At 40.7% G+C, this 17,692-nt stretch overlaps 2 protein-coding genes across 2 annotated transcripts; one reads left to right on the top strand and one right to left on the bottom strand.

The window, feature by feature from the left end:
* Positions 1 to 1,187: 1,187 nt before the first annotated feature.
* Positions 1,188 to 4,870, top strand: fbxo2 (F-box protein 2). The gene is made up of 6 exons (XM_040003349.1): positions 1,188 to 1,317; positions 2,271 to 2,336; positions 3,154 to 3,280; positions 3,908 to 4,000; positions 4,082 to 4,220; positions 4,333 to 4,870. Exons 2-6 carry the CDS (start codon positions 2,300 to 2,302, stop codon positions 4,465 to 4,467), a joined length of 531 nt encoding a protein of 176 aa, XP_039859283.1. The 5' UTR covers positions 1,188 to 1,317; positions 2,271 to 2,299; the 3' UTR covers positions 4,468 to 4,870.
* A 378-nt stretch (positions 4,871 to 5,248) lies between these two features.
* On the bottom strand, positions 5,249 to 8,242 carry LOC120716007 (small vasohibin binding protein). Its single transcript, XM_040003350.1, has 3 exons — positions 8,111 to 8,242; positions 7,074 to 7,199; positions 5,249 to 6,976 (listed from the first exon to the last, which is right to left on the bottom strand). The coding sequence occupies exons 2-3, from the start codon at positions 7,185 to 7,187 to the stop codon at positions 6,890 to 6,892; spliced, it is 201 nt and encodes a 66-aa protein (XP_039859284.1). The 5' UTR covers positions 7,188 to 7,199; positions 8,111 to 8,242; the 3' UTR covers positions 5,249 to 6,889.
* Positions 8,243 to 17,692: the final 9,450 nt, after the last annotated feature.

Raw genomic sequence — 17,692 nt, 5'->3', positions numbered from 1 at the left:
TTATAATAGGACGTTTTGCCAAAGCAGGACGTTTTGTCAGAACACCGGCTTCATTAATATTGTTTGGTTCGTTTACTTTCGTTTAAATTAAAAACTTACCAGTCATCTAAGTTGTGTTTCCATCATAAGTCACACACTTTTCCTGGGAGTGCTCATCAGACAAACCACAGAGCAAATCTTTGTCTAACATGTGAACAAGTGTTTTACATTAAGGGCATAAGCTCGCTTTTGGTCTTTGACAGAACCATCATATGATACCACATCTCCCTCTGCAGGTGATATATGTTACTGCCATCCACAACCTTGCTGCCGCTGCAGAGGATTGTGCTACACATTGACAGCATAAAAGATGTGTGAAGTCAAGATTGATAAAATATTTAATATCTACTCAAAACTAAGGCCCAGGCACGAGGGAAGGTCCACTAGACGATATTTTGGACAGATATTTTATGTGTGATGTGTGAGGCCTATGCAGAACAGCAGCAGGGACATGTGCTGCATCACCCTGTTATATTGTCCACTTGATGGTGACTGCAGCTGGACTCCACAGTCCCAGTGAGTTCCCAATGGATGTTATTAGTGGACCATTAGTCTTGTACAGTCCCACTCAGGTCAGTCTGCCTGGTGTTACAGCTTAGAGTCCTGGTGTACTGCTCTATCAGCCGGTCTATAAGTCAGCTGTTTGATTGTAATGCATGTTACTGTATGGCAAATTCTACTTGGTCCCCTTTCCCATCAGTTTAAGATGTGTTTCCTGGTTTTGAGTTTATTTTCACTGGGTCTGTTCACTTCTGGAATAATTTACCTTCTACAATCTGGTGTCCTTTCATATGTCATAGATCATTTTCTGATTTGAACAAATTCGCAAAGTTTGGTATTTAATTCTTGTTATTTCTTAACTTTCTTGGTTATTGTTTGGCTCTTCTTGTATTTGAATGCTACATAAAACCTCACGATCAACTAAAGTGACCCTATTAGTATATGCAACGTGACTTACTGAATGCTTTTCTCCCACAGCTGCTGTTGAAGTGTTTCCTCTGACATTTGTGCTGAGTCCATGTGTGTTCTGCTGAGTTATGCTGGATGGATGCACCCTGCCTCCAACCAGAGTGTTCTGTGTCTCTCCTCCTCCTCTCTTCGCTCTCACTCCTTCTCGTGTGTGTGTGTGTGTGTGTGTGTGTGTGTGTGTGTGTGTGTGTGCGTCACAGTCTATAAAAGCCTCTCTATTGTGGGGGTGCAACTCTGCAGAGGAACTCAAGTGCAGGCAGAGAAACAGCCAGAGGAAACAAAAGACTGCACCTGGCCACCTTCTTGTCTGTGAGTAACATACACAATACGCTGCTTTATGCATTTAGCTCAGTGTTTTATTTAAAGCAGAGCATGTCATTAGCATGCGTGTCATGTAGCTGTTAAGCTTTGCAGGGGGAAATGACTCAGTAGTTTTTTCTCAGTCTCAGTGAACAGCAAAATGCAGATCCAGTATCTTGCACAGTGTTTGATGCACAAAACTCTGTGAGACTAAAATGACAAGTTATCGTTTTGGGCCTTAATGCAAAAATGATTAGCTCATCTTAAAAAACATTGTTGGTACCAGTGCTGAAGCACACAAACACCAGGCATATAAAGAGAAAGCTAATGACCAGGCACTGTACATACGCTGTATTCGAGCTGCTAGAGTTTAAAAGTGTTGCTATCCCTGGTTGTTTTCCTGCTGACTGATGTCTGTCTGATGACTGCTTGATCCTCTGTGATGCCTCCTATTCAGCATGTAAAGCGTGAGGCTTTCACCCTCTCTGCTGTGCTGTGAGTCAGCAGACAGGGTATTAGTGTTTGGGTTGGGATGTTTTTGAGACTATAGGTCTCACCTCATATGCTCCTGAGCCCACCTAAACCACATATGCTGATCATTGATTGCACCAAATGTCACAAAGATTTCAGTTAATTTAAAACAGCCTTTTGCTGTAAAGGAAACTCTAGCACCATGTGACCACTAAGAGTCCCAAAGTCACTATGATTCTCCTTGGATGTTTATTTACATGTGCTTCCCGAGCACAAGCCTTTGCCTTATTGGACGTTCCCCATTGAGTGGAGTTCAGCAGTCTTCCAGCTGGCATGACACACACACACACTACTGTTCCAGCACACTACTGTGTAATATAGAAGAGACCTGTATGAGTACCTCTCCTGCAGCTAAGCCAATACCTACATGAAGGATCTGGTTTAAATTGTAATACTGGTCCAAGTAGCAATTTCCTGTTTTTCCTGTGCAGGTCGTGCCTTCTCTGAGTGAGCTGTAATCATGGCCAGAAACCTGCTGAAGAACCCCAGCGGAGAAGGTAAGATATTATTTTTCCCTCAGTGGATTAGAGAGCATGATGAGCATTTCATCAGATGCTTTTTAAAGGAATAGTTTTGACATTTTGTTTATAACTTTTACTTTTTGCAGAGCTTACCTCTTGTATGAACCTCTTACATGTACACAAGAGCCTAGTGTAGGATACAGGATACCTCCAAAGTTACAAAGCAAGGCAGAATCCAAGCAGTCAAGGATGAGACAGGGAGCAGTGCACACATAAGGAGGTTCACGGGGAGGCCACTGATCCGAAAGAGGGAGCACAAGATGCTTTGGGTAGACTGGAAATGGGGCACAGGGAGAAACAATAACGAACAGGAGACATACACACAAGAAGTAGTGTTATTCATTTAGAAACATGTTTCTAGGCACCCGGTGAATGGTAGTCCAGTGTCCACATTCCTTCTTGGCTCTGCTTTTGGTCTTCACCAAGTTCTGAGGGGGGGTATCTGACTGTGTTCACTAACTTGCTAATGATTTCTGCCTTTTACCGTGATATTTTAGGATGTGACACTGAGAACAGCTGCCAGCTTTGTTCACCTTTGTTTCTCATAACTTACTCACGACTATTTCATAACAGAAGTTGCATAGCTAACAAGTTACTCACCAGATCAAGACTAAATTAGATTTCTTTTTAAAAACTATTAGTTCTGGTCTTGTTTTTGAGGCCGTTTCGTGCTGGCCAGCACTCAAATGCAACTAATTGTGCTCTTGTATCTGACCCAATAAAGCTCATGTAAAAAACAAAACAAAACATAATACTGTGACTGGAAGCTTGAGACTGTGGATTTCCCTCCCAGATGAGCTGAATTTCTGGGAGCTGATAGAGAATGGTGGGAGCCAGTGGAAGGTGGAGGACATGCCGGGAGACTGTGGTCATGACTTTTGCAGTGAAGGGGTGACTAAATACTTTGCAACCTCCTTTGAGTGAGTAGTTATCACATACAACATATGAGTATTGGTCACACCACTACATTCTGTCAGGCTTCTTTTAGGGTCACTGGAAAAGGTTTAAATTGTAAGTATTTGTATAGCGCTTTACTAGTCCCTAAGGACCCCAAAGCGCTTTACACAACCAGTCATCCACCCATTCACACACTGGTGATGGCAGCTACATTGTAGCCACAGCCACCCTGGGGCGCACTGACAGAGGCGAGGCTGCCGGACACTGGCGCCACTGGGCCCTCTGACCACCACCAACGGGTGAAGTGTCTTGCCCAAGGACACAACGAGACTGAGACTGTCCAAGTCGGGCTCGAACCGGCAACCTTCCGATTACAAGGCTCCCAACTCTTGAGCCACGATCGCCCCATAAGACGTTAAAATGTTTGGACAGACAGTTATGATACTCTATAATACAGCGCATAGTTCTAACAGTATTATTGAGTCTGTCTCAACAACATATGTACATGCATAAGGTTTTACTAAACTACAACTTTGGTATTTACATGAAACATATTAAGTTCAATTTAAACATCATATATGTGGCAGAATGCTTTTTTTGTTTTCTTCCCAAAATTTGTTCAGTTTGCAAATATATCCTGTGTGTCCCAGGCTGTGTCTGAAGAGGCAGGTGATTGACCTGCTGGCAGAGGGATTCTCATCTGATCAGCTGGATGCACAGCCTCCTGTCACAGTACAAGACTGGTAGGACACGTCTGAACAGACACGTTATTTCCTTTGTGTCAGAGAACAGACTCAGTGATTAAAGGGAAGCTCATCCTGCAGGTACTGTGGGAGGACGGACTGTGGCTGCACCTACCAGATGACCGTGTGTCTGCTAGATGAGAACCACGAAGTCATACAGGAGTTCAGACCAGATTCGGTGACTCTGGACCCCGACTGTGATGACTGCTCATGGAAAGAGGTTTTTAAAAGCCCCTTTAACAGTAAAAAATCAGATTCTTATAAATGTGTGACAAACACAGTGCTCTGTATCCTGCATTACAGCTCACAGTGGTTTTCTGTCTGTACTGCAGGTTAACCACACGTTTTCTGATTATGGCCCTGGGATGCGTTTCATTTCCTTTGAACATGGAGGACAAGACACTAAGTTCTGGGATGGCTGGTTTGGAGTCCGTGTCACTGGAAGCTCCGTTACTATTGAGGTTTAAGCAGCACTGACAACAGAAAAAGGGAACCACATAATAGTGAAAGGTGGAGAATAAAGGACTAGAATATTATTGTCAGAGCTTTCGATTGATGGCCAGCTTTGCCTTATCCTGCATTTTGTTGTTCATGCTGTGAAAACACTGCTTCACATTTGTAAAATGACACAACAAAACCCTACTGTCGTGTCATCTTGGCTTTACTAACCTGAAAATCCTTAAACTGCTGCCTGCACCAGTTATTATCTACTACATAATCTGTTAACTACTACCTCTGTGGAACTACACTGTGGGTTGAACTAAGGGACTGACTTGATGAGTGGGGTTCTGAAAGTGACCACGTTTTATCAGCTAGCCTGGAATTATAATTAGGATATAAACCAAAAAGTTAATAAAGAATTCAACGGATTATGACTTGTCCTCATTTATAAGAAGTCTGCTTGTAGGGGGTTGAGAATATCAAGATGGACGTTCTTCCTCTGCTACTGCTGACTATATGTGGTCACAAAGGCTTTCTCGATGGACCACGAATCAATACATCATATACAAATGTTCGGTAATTTATTCAAATATTTTTCTTGTAATACTTCTGTTCTGCTACAGAGCAGAGGGGTAATCTTACCACCACACCCTTACAAAAAAGGTGGGGTGTTAAATATAAGAGCTGCTGATCTGTTGGTGTCTTTGGAGATAAAGAACTCAGGAAGTAGCTGCTGTTGATGGCTTTTTGTGTTAATTCATCTGACAGATAAAGTTTTGTCAAAACACAAACAAATGAAAGCACATATTCAAAAAAACTCACTTTTTATTTTTTTATAAATCATACTCAGGTCAGAGTAGATGCCATAGGGTAACAAACAATACAAATATTTATAGGTTACAAAATTAGTGACTGTGGCAAAAACATGCAGGAGTAGCTCGTGTACAGATCAGTGAGACTCGACGAGTCTATATGAGCTGTGGTAACACACAGATTTAAAGTTACTATTAGTTTGTGTTCATGAATCACTGAAACACAGCCTCATGGCCAGAGCCGAGCGTAGTGTTGCATTATTAAGTATGCTGGTAAGAGAATGAAAACTTTCAGACAAAATTTGAAGAGCTAACATGGACCAAAGAACTTTCTCCAAGACTTCCACCAGTCTGCAGCTCCACTACCTCCACCTCGAAGTCCCTGAATCCAAAAGGATGTGTGCCTCTGAATTAGTTTGTGATATTCTCTTCAAAACATCAGGACAGCTGTTCTTATACAACAGGGTATGTATTTAAGAATGTCTGACACTACATATGTAGTAATGGTAAAGAAGGCTTCCAAAGGTACGTGAATCCAGATCAGCTGAAACAGTTCAAAGCTGGGCCAAAATTCACACACGATGGCAAATTCATCCAAAGCATTCATCCGGATAACTAACGGACAGACTGACAGAACACATACCATCACTGGAAATCACACGGACAGATAGAATAGACTTCACTCGCAGTATGACATAAAAATGTGACCTTCTACAGTCTGTGATTGGGTCAGAGTGAGACATCACTGTAAGGTACTGGCTGAAAAACACAGTGGAGTGGAGGAGTGATAGCATTATTGTGGCTCAGTCTCTGCTGTAACCTCACGTCTCCCACTCGATGGACCATTAGATTGCATTCGTGTTTACACAATAACATTTTAAACTAATTAATAAATAAAGAGAGTGCAGAGGTCAACCCAACATGATGCAGCAAAAACAAACAGAAGCACATGGCCCAGGTGTCACGATGTTAAAATACTCCTAATAAAAACGTAGGCAGGTGACAACAAGTCAGGAGAGCATAATGTACAGACTAGCAATGTTCATGACCGGAGCTGTGCCAAAACTGATGATTTCTTCAGTAAAGCTGTGATTTTTCCTCATTACTATGGTACTTTAACGCCTGCAGCAAGCTTTAAATATTAAGAAGTTAAAAATAAAGCACTCTGTCAAAACAGGTTCTTAACAACTCACTGTTGCAAAGTGACAATGAGTTGTTAGAGGAGAGGTCCAAAAACATCTCTCCTCTCATGGATATCAGCCTTAAACCCATTTCCGGTTGGCTGAGAGACTTCCTGGGTTAAGAAAGCAGGTAAAAATATCACTATGTATGTTTGACCTGGACACCTTTCACATGCACACCTCGGGGAAAGGAAACATCAGTAACCTGATGCGCCTCAACATCAGCTTACAACAACTAATGTGTGGCATTTTCAAGTCCGCTGCAGGGCCAGGAACTGGAGTCTGTTAAATGTCACATGTTGCCTGATTCAACACCAGAAACAAATACTTTTTAAATTGTTTCCAGCAGGTGGCAACAACAGAGATGCAGCTGAATATAAGAGAGCAGTCTGTGTGTGTGTGTGTGTCTCTCCATGGTGTTTTTGGAGGGTGTGTAAAATAGGGAGGACAGAGCATCATTCTCCTTGTGACTGCATCTGTTTACAAAAGGCCTCAAACTGTTGCTGCTCCAACTCTGTCATCACCTTGTTCAAAGCATAGATCTGCAAATGAAAGAAAGCAATCAAATTTAATGTCTGTTAATGATTTTAGGTTGGGGTATGTGTGCTAGGTTTAATAACAAAAGGGGATGATGGCCACCTCTGCTCTCTGCCGCTGCTTGAGCTCTTGCTGTGCAGACTTCTGCTTGGCTCTGTCTCCTCTGGTCGGGGTTGAGTTCAGCTTTGGTTTGTCTTTACGACACGCAGGCTCCATGGTGATGGTCCACTAGAAATGTAACAAGAGACGAGCCTCAAATGGTCTCATGGTGACAAAACATTAAAAAGAAAACCATATATTGTGACTAAAAATAGAGTCAATACGAGAGCAAATCATGATGGATTGTCTAATGTGATCAAGAAGAGTTCAGTAACGCATAACTACCTAAACCTAATGAACAGCTAGTGAAACAAACAAATGAGGAAAACAACAAAAACGAGTGGGTGAGAGAAGCTGTAGTTTCAAGGTTTACAATCCACTGCCCAAATATACAGCCGTGACATCAAGGTGGCAACTATTCACAATACAGAAATTTGAGAACATTTAAATAAAAAAGGAAACACGAGAACTAAACCCTTTGATGTAGAAGATTAAGACACAAAAAGTGCAACTTTTAACAAAAATGACCCACAAAATGAGAAATATATCAAGTTTACTTAACTAATTGTGGATTTTATACATTTAAATACACATTTAAATGCATCACATCACCCCTCCCCTTTCCCTCCAATTATCCAGTGTGTGTTTGTGTATGTAGGCCTTTTATAACTTGTGATTTTGCTCCTTCTCCTTCTTTCATTCCCTGGACTGCGGGAAGTTTTACTTAACGATCTTTCCCCCTTATTTTCGAACAAAAACCATTAACGGAGTTAATGGATGATAAATGAGCGTTAGCTTTGGCTGTAAAGCTGCAACAGCAATAAGAGCGAAAACAACTGTGCCGACACAAGTCAAGTGCTCCACAAAAAGAGAAATCTAAACATGAGAAAACTAAACGTCCTAAATGTGCAGCTCTAATCCTTTATCGCCAAGATCGTCTCTGTACATGTAGCTAATATTAGCGAGCTAAGAGTTTGGTTTTAATAGAGTAACATTTCAATCGCCAGCAGCATTTTAGATTCTGATAATGGTACACTTACCCTACAGTTGACAAAGTAAAGACAACAAGTAGAAAAGGCGTTATAACGTGCTTTGACCACCCTTAATCAGCTTGTAAACTGACTGCAGCTAGCTACTAGGCGATCACTAGTGCTACCAACAAACAAGTCCGTGTTTAGTCTGCGGGCATTTGTGGAAGGTTCCGGATATTTTCCTTCTTTTTCTATTCAAATTTGCGGTCAGCTAGAGGCAACAAAACCAAATTGGTGCCCTCGATAGGTCTTATGTAGTTTGTGAACTTGGAAAACTAAAAAAACAAACAATAAACAAACAAACAAAGAAAAAAAATGTGGACAAAATAGTCTTAGTTTTGTATTTGTTAATCTGATAAAAAAAAAAAATGCTGTCACAAACTCCCTGATCAGGCTTTTATGGACATGTTTATTGAGACTTTGTATGTCTACAAGACTGAGTCAACTTCTTCCAAACCGATATTCCTTAATCGTTTCTCTGGCGTAATAATTAAAAAAAATATACATACTAAAACTAACACTGAAACTAATAAAAGCTAAACTAGAATCAAAGATATTCAAATAACAAAAACTACACTGAAATGCGCAAACACATTTTGGAAACTAACTGAAACTGAATTAAAAATAAAAAGTTAAAATAAAATAAAATAAAATCTAATAAAAAAAAAAATACAAAACCAATAATTCTGGATCCCACATTAAGGCAAACTCCATGAATTTTGGTAGATTTGGCAAATTGTTTCAGAATATGTCTGCATCATTAAAAAAAAAACTGTTATCAAATGCTGATCTTTTTTTGCTTGTATGTGTACTGTGACATGTTTATGTCTGTATTCATGAAAAAAAGAAGAAAATATTCACTGATAGATGTGTAAACATATACATGTTCAGATTCATGAATATGACTTAACCCAAGCAATTTCCTGTTCTGCTTTACAGACCTGCACCAAACTATCAAATTTATTATATATTTACTGAGGAAATGCTGTTTAGGTTATGAATACTTTACATTTATTAGTGTGAGTCTAACTGTCTTTGAGAATGAATTATAACTGTTAGATATTCATAAATGAACCCAGCCACGGAGAGAGTGAGGGTGTGGTAGGAAGGGCGTTTGGTGTAAAATCATATGCAAACATGATTCATAAGGACATGCAGATGGTTGTTATGATAGAGGATGATAGGGATGGTGTGAGATGGAGCCAGATGATCCACTGTGGTGATCCAAAAAGGAAGTGTGACAAAAGAAGAAGAAGAAGATATTCATAAATGATTTTGTGGCATTTAACCCAATAGATTTTTAAGTTTTTCTTTGACTGAGGTCATGTCTGATGCTTAGTCCAAAGGACAGAGGTTTCCCATCAGCTGTGATCTGTAACCTGTAGTTTTACAGAGAAAGAGTTTGCAGACACAAATCAATTGTGCTCCCTCTGCTGGCTATGAGTTGAACAGCAGTACAGACTTGTTGCAGATACTTGCCTCAAGATTCGTTAACACAATGCTGCCTTTATCAAATTTTTTAAAGGTTTTTTTTGTTCAGTATTTGATAAAACAAGATTGACCTCTTTGTCTTGAACGCCAAGAGTTATATCGGGAGGAAACCATGCACGGCTCATCACCAGGCCAATATGAGTCCTACGGTGAAGCATGGGGCTATCAGCTTCATGTTGTGGGGCTGTTTTTCAGCAGCAGGAACTGGGAGATTAGTGAGTGTCGAGGGAAAGATGAATGCAGCAATGTACAGAACATCCTTCATGATAACCTGCATCAGAACAACTATGGACCTCAGAATGGGGTGAAGGCTGATCTTCCAACAATACAAACACACTCAAACTTAATAATGAAACCATTGCCAATAATCAGCACTGTTCTGTGTTCATAATTCCATCAATTCTGACAAGGTTGCCAACAACACTGGTTGAAATGAAGCCCCACACCATGACAGAGCCTCCACCATGTTTTACAGATGGCTGTGGACACTGTTGTACCTCTCTACTCACCTCCTTTATACATATTGACATTGATTTGGAACAACAATTAAAAATTTAGGTTCACAACTCCATAAGACCTATTTACACTGATTTTTAGTCAGTTTTTATATTTCATTTCTGTAATTTGGCATACATGAGGCTTTTTCCTTGTTCCCTTTCCTTAAGAATAACTTCCTGACAGCCACCTTTCTTCTGAGTCCATTTCTGTTTTGACTTCAGTGAACAGTAGATGGTTCAGATGCATCTCTCAGGTCCTGTGTCAGGTCTTTACTGGATTTTTCTTTTTAGGCTTACCAGTTCTTTTTCATTCACTCGAGCATTTCCCTCCAATTTTTTAAGCACACACTGCACACCATGCCAAGGTACACCAAGTTCTCAGCTACTAGGGGAACACCTTGTTGGTGCTTTTAGTGAATAATCTGTAATGACCTTTAATAGTTCATAGATTTCACATAAAAAGATATGTGTAGCCAATGCAGAAATTCTTTAAACCTGTGTTATTTATGGTTAAAAAAGAACAATATAAAAGTAAAAGAATTTCTTGATTTATGACCTCATTGAGAAATGACTGGGACAAGAGCAAGAAGTTGGTCACAAATCTCTCATATGTCTTCAGAGAGACTGACATTTGGTCACAACAAAGGTCCCCGGATTTAACTGCCATCAGTGATCTCTAATGTCACGTGAAATCCTGGAAAAGACCAAACCCATCGGGACCAAAATATTTCATCACCAGAACAACTTATTAATGATTTGCAGTAACTGTTCCCTGTGAGGGCACACATGGAATCAAACTATATGAGAACCACCTTTTCCTGGGGACTTTCCTAAACCACCAGCCCCGGTTTGCTACACATATAGCTGTAATATGGATGGAATAGAATAGAATAGAATAGAATAGAATAGCTTTTTATTGTCACTGTTACAAGAACAATGAAAGGCAGTTTGGCATTTCTCCATGTGTGTGAAGTACACAATAGCGTAAGTATTTACACAATAACAGACAAATTTACATTTACACAAGAAAGATATGTACAAGTTATACACACACAACTGCAAACATACACGCTTACATCTATATACATACACATACATGCCATCTAACTAGCAGGTGCATTGAGAAGTGCAGTGTGATCAGCGATATTGAGTGTGAGTGTGTGTGGGGGTGATATTGCACATTGAGTGGGGGGGGGGGGGGGGTGCTGTTGCAACTATACTAAATAAGGTTATAATAAATACAGTTTAAAGAGGTAGGGATGTTGGTTGCATTGAAGTATAAATAGAAATACGATTTATAAGTAAGGTGTAATGTCCATGAGTGTTGGCAGTGCAGTTATCTCTCCAATCAGGGTGGATAATGTTTGACAGCCTGTGGGTAAAAAGTTGAGTCTGTTTGGCTTCGACCTAATGGACCTGTAACGTTTACCAGAGGGAAGGGGGGGAAAAAGTGAATGTCCAGGGTGCGAGGGGTCTTTGATGATGATGCTGGCTTTCTGCTGAAGTCTGCCAGTATAGATGTCTCTGAGGGCGGTTAGTGAAGTGCCGATTTGCCCGCTCTGCTGCCATCACCACCCGCTGCAGTTTCCTCTTGTCCTCCGCGGTGCAGCAGTTGAACCAGAGTGTGCGGCAGTAAGTCAGAAGGCTCTCGCTGATGGAGCGGTAGAAGTTTACTAGCAGTCTTTGGGGTAATTGGGCCTGACGTAGTTTCCTGAGGAAGTAAAGCCTTTGTTGTGCTTTCCCTACCTGGTGGGAGATGTTTGTGGACCAGGTAAGGTCGGCCGAGATGTGGACTTCGAGGAACTTAAAGCTTTCTACCCTTTCTACCTCCTCCCCATCAATGTAGAGGGTCGAGTGCTCAGATCGCTTTGTTCTCCTGAAGTCGATTACCATCTGCTGTGTACCATGTGCTGTGTATCAACTAAGTTGAGGCTAATTTTAAGAGGTTTCTAATAAAGACTGCAACAAGATAAAGTGGAACTGCATGGTGTGTAGCGCTGGCTGTTCTCTAGTCAGGTCTGGCCACTAGATGTCGCCACAGGCCAGCAGTAAATTTCTGTCAGTTTCCATTAGCACAGATCATTGGAGTGCGTGACATTAGAAACATAGACGTCTCACAAGAGAAACTTCGTCAAATTGTTCCCGTTGGAACCTCATCATCTTACACCTGCATATGTGGCCAAAAAAGGAATCTTTAGATAAACAGTTTTTAAGTGTTGTCCACTGTAACTGATAAGCACTGCTCACACCGTACACATACTGAGCAGACTCCCCTCGGGGCACCTCTTCAGTGCATAAATCAACTAGGTGAGGAGTGAGGCTGACACCGGCCAAAGGGTGGTCCACAACACATTCATCACCGCAGAAACAAAAACAGTCATTACGAAGCGACAGAATTACTAAACACTCTCACATATGAAGCAAGGAAACCGTCTCCTCACACCAAATATACCTGACAGCACTGCAGGTCTCTGCTGTTGTGAACTTGATGTCTGATCGTGCGCATGTGTGCCCTCTGGCAGTGCTATATGCCACAGAGATTTATCGCACGGCATACCAATGGTTTACCTGGATTTATCCTCCAACTATGGGAGAGCGCTCTCCCTCAGAATAATATCCTGCCAAGAACAACTTCAGCTCAAAGCTGCAGACGACGGCCAGACCGGCTACTCCATATGCACAGCAGTGCAAATGAAAAACACTCACATGAAGCTTGGCAATCAGCTGCAGGGGTTAAAAAGTAGTCTCTGGACTTTGGTCATATAGTACAACTAAGAGTTCATTTAAAGCAGCTGAAGTGTAAATGTTAAACTCTTTGCCTGCTTTGCTCCTGTGTGCAGGAACCTGGGCTGGTTTGGAAGAGCTGGGGGAAAAATCCTCAGTAGGGGATGTGTCTTGTGTAGCAATGGTCATTTAACTGACAACATAGACAAACTGGGCAGTTAGGACAGTCATCATGTCTGCCACCTACAGAAAATGCAAGGGGAAAGACGTCACAGAGCTGACCACGCTGTTTGATGGACAGGTGATTTCAGGGAAGAGCCAAGCACAAACACCCACAGCGATGACGGGACCAGACTTAGCAAAAGATCAGAGGGAAAAGGTGGTGCAGGGTTGGTTAGTAGCTGCATGGTACCCTAAATAACATGCTGAGAAATCCTTCATATTGTGCAGCTGCTAGGTTTGCTTGGAAGGAGCTTTAACAGAATATAATCCCATTCACATAAGTTTATAAACAAGAGGGGAGTAAACAAGTGGTGATAACTCTTGATCTAACAAAAACAAGTCATTATCATCACTTTGACTTTTTGGTAGGGACAACATAATCAGATATTATGATCCTCTCTTGTTTTATCTTCATTTGCTCCATCTTTGCTTTATGGTAAAGAATTATGAAATATTATTACATTTGTAGATATCATCTGAAAATGTACTATTAGCTGAAAATGACAAGTGGTGGTTGGATTTGTTTTATGAACCATTCCTTTAGCAAAAGTACAGAGATGCCTACACAAAAGCTTCAACACTATGTGACGTGGTTAACTGTCGATATCTACAGAGGGGACGAAAGACGAAATACATTCATGGAAAATGAAGGTGTATCAACAAAACAGCTGGTTAAACTTATCCCTTCACTCAATCAAGTGATTTCTCAGAAAGGCTGATCTGAACGCGCTGGAGGCGTCTGTGCCTGTTCAGCTTGATTAGAGAATTTCTTTGCTAACGTGGTTAAAGGGGTTATTTCACTGCCGTCTAAGTACCGTACATTACATAAGCTGGCTAAAGTGGTCAGTAACAGAAAATGTATCTGTTACGATGACAAAGTGGAGCTTATGTTCGAGCTGTCTGCTCTGTTTCCACGCAAAGTGGAAGAGGTGACTGATCTCAGAGCAGTGAAAGTAGAGTTCAGTAGAGCAGACAGCTTATCTAGCTTGCTTGTCCCCCATTAATTTTTAACTTACAGGGATTACTTGTATGTAGACTGACTTCATGTGAAACTTTGGCTATATTTATTATGAACTTTTGTATGAAATCAGTGAAAACTTTCTTAGTTTTAGCATTAATTTTCAAATTTAAATGCTTATTTTTGAAGGTCCTTCATGGACTATGACATCAAGAAATGCTAGGAAGCTACGAACAGGCTTTGCCCTTCAGGTCAAGCAGAGCAGACTGCCTGATTTCTTCCCTGGAAGACACTGGAAAAATCTGCCAACTTATATTTGGCATTCTCCAAGATCATCCATATTTAAAGCCAAACTAAAAACCCAGACCTATCAGCAGTCATGATCGGTAATCTCAGTCTGATGTTAATAATCACTCGGTTTTATTAAACATCTGCTTGTTTTATCCATTTCATTTTTTAAAAAAGTTTTTTTTACAGTTATACTGGGCTGCTGCTGATCTTCATTACTATTTCATAATATTCTTAATCATTTTTATTGATTTAGCAGTTTTATCATTGTTTCCTATCCCACTGTTGCCTTTTATTTGTATCTACTAGTTACAGTATGTCTGTTATTAACTATTTTATTGACCAAGTTGTTGATGTATATATAAATATCTATATATAGCTTAAACATCAATGTGCAATGCTGTGTGGAGTCCCAAAACGTAGACATATTAAAATAAATGAAAAACAACAACTTTATTTGGGTGATCTGGTAAGTCTGAAAACTCAATAAAACAAACCAAACAGGAATAGATGGATGGATCACACTGGCAGACAAACAGTACGACACCACAAAGCACAGTCGGAGACAGAGACAAATACGCATGCACAGGATAAAGATGGGATGGGCAGCAGGTGGGAAAACAGCTGACAAAAATCAAGGGAGACGAGACGTGGGAATCAAAACTAATCACACACCACACGGGACGAATACTAACAAAATAAAACAGGAAGTAGCAAGCAACAGGCAACACAGGAAAAGGTAGATAACTGAAAATAAGGGAACTAATACAAAGTTAAGAACATAACCCAGCTAATCATGATATTAGGAACAGAGATTGTTATGTATTATTGTAGGGTCTACCTTACAATAGTGATTGTGATTTGGCGCTGTATAAATAAAACTGAATTGAATTAAACTCCCAGGGAAAACCAGAAATACCTAATATGAACAAGAACACAGCCTAGACAAAAACACGATATTAGACCAAACTTTCAACTGCAAAGCTACCACAAACCATGACAAACAGGGAACAGACAGAAATTGAAAGTCCTGGGTGAAAACCCAGGATCATAGCAGTCTGTGGTAGCTCCTGCTTTCTGCAGTGCATTGTGTTCTCACCTGGAACTAATTGTGCTATATCTGTAAAGTTTTGCTTGCTTACTTATTATGTTCCATACTGTTTGTAGACTTATTCTTGCACGGAGTCAGAGCACAAATAAGCACCGTACTGGCCTTTAATTTTTTGAATGATGACCCTGGTCTGAGCCTTCCTGCTCTGCTTCAGGATTTCTGACAGTCCTGCCTGATGAGCATCCAGACTTGTGATTTATTACTAAGAAACCAGACATGCAAATGCTTGAAAAAACAAACAAACAAAAAACCTCAGAGAAAACTTTATAGCATTAATCAAAATCATAGCAGACAATAAAGTAATGGAGAGATTGCTGACCTACTATTGGCAACCTTTTACCCAGTAATGTGTGATTATACAATCAAAGAAACAGATGTGAAATAAAATCTATAAAAAGGTTAACAAGTAAGGGAAGAAAAGATGGAGAGATGCTTAAAGGTTTATAGAGTGGCAGAGAGAGCTGGGGAAGGGGAGGGATGAGGTGTGGAGTGATAGGCCAAGGAGACGGCAACAGCACAAGAGTGTGTTAGGAGCCTTGTTCTTCTAAATTAAACCCTCTCTCCAGGGGGAAGCGCTGCTCTGACTGCTCTTTCACACCAGCGGCCCTGAACACACAAATTCACCACAACCTCCTAAGCTCCCCTGCCAAAACACACACACACACACACACACACACACACACACACACACACACACACACACACACACACACACCTTAGCACAGTGTGTACAAATCCCTGTAGACATGCACATATGCATACACACAGTCTTTCAGGCCTAAAAATAAACGGCCATGGCGACTGTGCCTAAAATAACTGGGAGCACACACATACATACAGTTATTGTACACACATACACAAAGGCCTGCGCGCCATGCTACACACAAATGTGCGAACATACTCGGTTGCTCTCTTTACACCTGAACCCCAACAGACCTAAAGCCGCCAAAGCAAACAGCAAGTGGTAACCAGCAAAAAAGATATGAACAGGATGTGACCTGACAAGCAGGGGTCAGTTAAATGATGGAGCACACACACGCGCACACTTGGGCAGACACACAAACATGACAATATGCGCACACTCCTGTCAGTTAGTATTTGAGGTTAATTTTTTTGAAGCCAGGAAAGGTTTTCAGATTTCATGCCTTCTTAACACCGCTCTGCATCACTTTCACAGCTGGAGGTGTAGCTCTGTGTGCAGCAGAAAGGTGAGTAACTTGCTCATGAGCACTTTAAAAGTTGTCTGCAGAGTTGTGTTGCAAGGACAGGGGTAGGTGGAGACTTGACTTGAACATTACTTGAACTTAACTGCAAGAACCTGTCACGTTGCACAGTAAGATCCACAAAATCTGATCCAGATCAAATCTCAGGTGAGTTTTTGTTCAGTCACTTCTTTAGCATATCAGAGTAAATAGGACGTCAAGTGGACTAACCACGTCTGAGGTCAAAGCCAAGTCAAGTTTTAAGACCTTGAACCTCAGTCCTAGAAATACGTCAAAATCCTTTGAGATCAAGTCTCAAACTGGCCAGAGCAAGAACCAAAGCAGCTCTAAAGTCCTTGATGGTAAGACCTCGCCATCGCATCCGTGTAAATTCCTTTAGGTTGAGTCAAAATGTAGTTTCATGACATCAAAATAATCTCAGAGCAAATTTCAAGTCAAAGAAAAGGTCCAAAAAATCTACGTAAGGTCAGGTTCAACTCAAATGACAAATTTATCAGATTAAGACCTGCTTCAAGTCTCTAGTTCCCAAAGCCAAGTCAACAAGCATATCGTTGAGTACTTAATTCTAAAATCCTTCAAATTTACAAACCAGATATTAAAATGTTCAAACTTTCTGCCTTCAAGTTATGCTTTTTTTGTTTTTGTTCTGAGAGTTTACTTTTAACTAGCCAGCACATTTGATCCTGTTAAGTCTGGGACTGGGGGATTCACAAAGCAGTAACATTTTCATTTTCATGACCTCAAGTCAAGCCCAAGTTTTAGTTTTCAGCTACAGCTCTGATCTTCCACAGGCATAACATATCAAGCTGTGATTGGCAAACCTTTTAACCACAGTCTTACTCAATGCATTGTTATAAATAGGATGAGTTTTTTTTTAAAACAAAACTGATCAAAAGTGATCAGATTGAGGACTTTAAAAAAGGTCATTGGTGCTTTGGTATATTGAATAACATAAATAAGGTAACACTTAGCAAACACTGATGTTAAACCGCCCAAAAAACATCTGTGGGGAAAAACTGACCCCGACCCCCAACCCGATCCTCCTGGAGACTGAGGGACTTTAAATCTTAATCTCCT

Source organism: Simochromis diagramma, unplaced genomic scaffold (genome assembly GCF_900408965.1).
Source record: "Simochromis diagramma unplaced genomic scaffold, fSimDia1.1 OVJJ01000646.1, whole genome shotgun sequence".
Classification (NCBI taxonomy): Eukaryota; Metazoa; Chordata; class Actinopteri; order Cichliformes; family Cichlidae; genus Simochromis; species Simochromis diagramma.
Note: the sequence above shows the minus strand (reverse complement) of the source record. Positions and strands in the feature narration are given on the sequence as shown.

What these genes read in the sequence shown, in the direction of transcription:
- LOC120716007 (XM_040003350.1), bottom strand. Translation starts at nt 7,187, where the DNA reads ATGGAGCCTGCGTGTCGTAAAGACAAACCAAAGCTGAACTCAACCCCG. An exon ending in AGCAGCGGCAGAGAGCAGAG is followed by an intron (nt 6,977 to 7,073) that starts GTGGCCATCATC and finishes TTTCATTTGCAG; the next exon opens with ATCTATGCTTTGAACAAGGT.
- fbxo2 (XM_040003349.1), top strand. Translation starts at nt 2,300, where the DNA reads ATGGCCAGAAACCTGCTGAAGAACCCCAGCGGAGAAG. An exon ending in GAAGAACCCCAGCGGAGAAG is followed by an intron (nt 2,337 to 3,153) that starts GTAAGATATTAT and finishes TTTCCCTCCCAG; the next exon opens with ATGAGCTGAATTTCTGGGAG. An exon ending in CCTGTCACAGTACAAGACTG is followed by an intron (nt 4,001 to 4,081) that starts GTAGGACACGTC and finishes CTCATCCTGCAG; the next exon opens with GTACTGTGGGAGGACGGACT.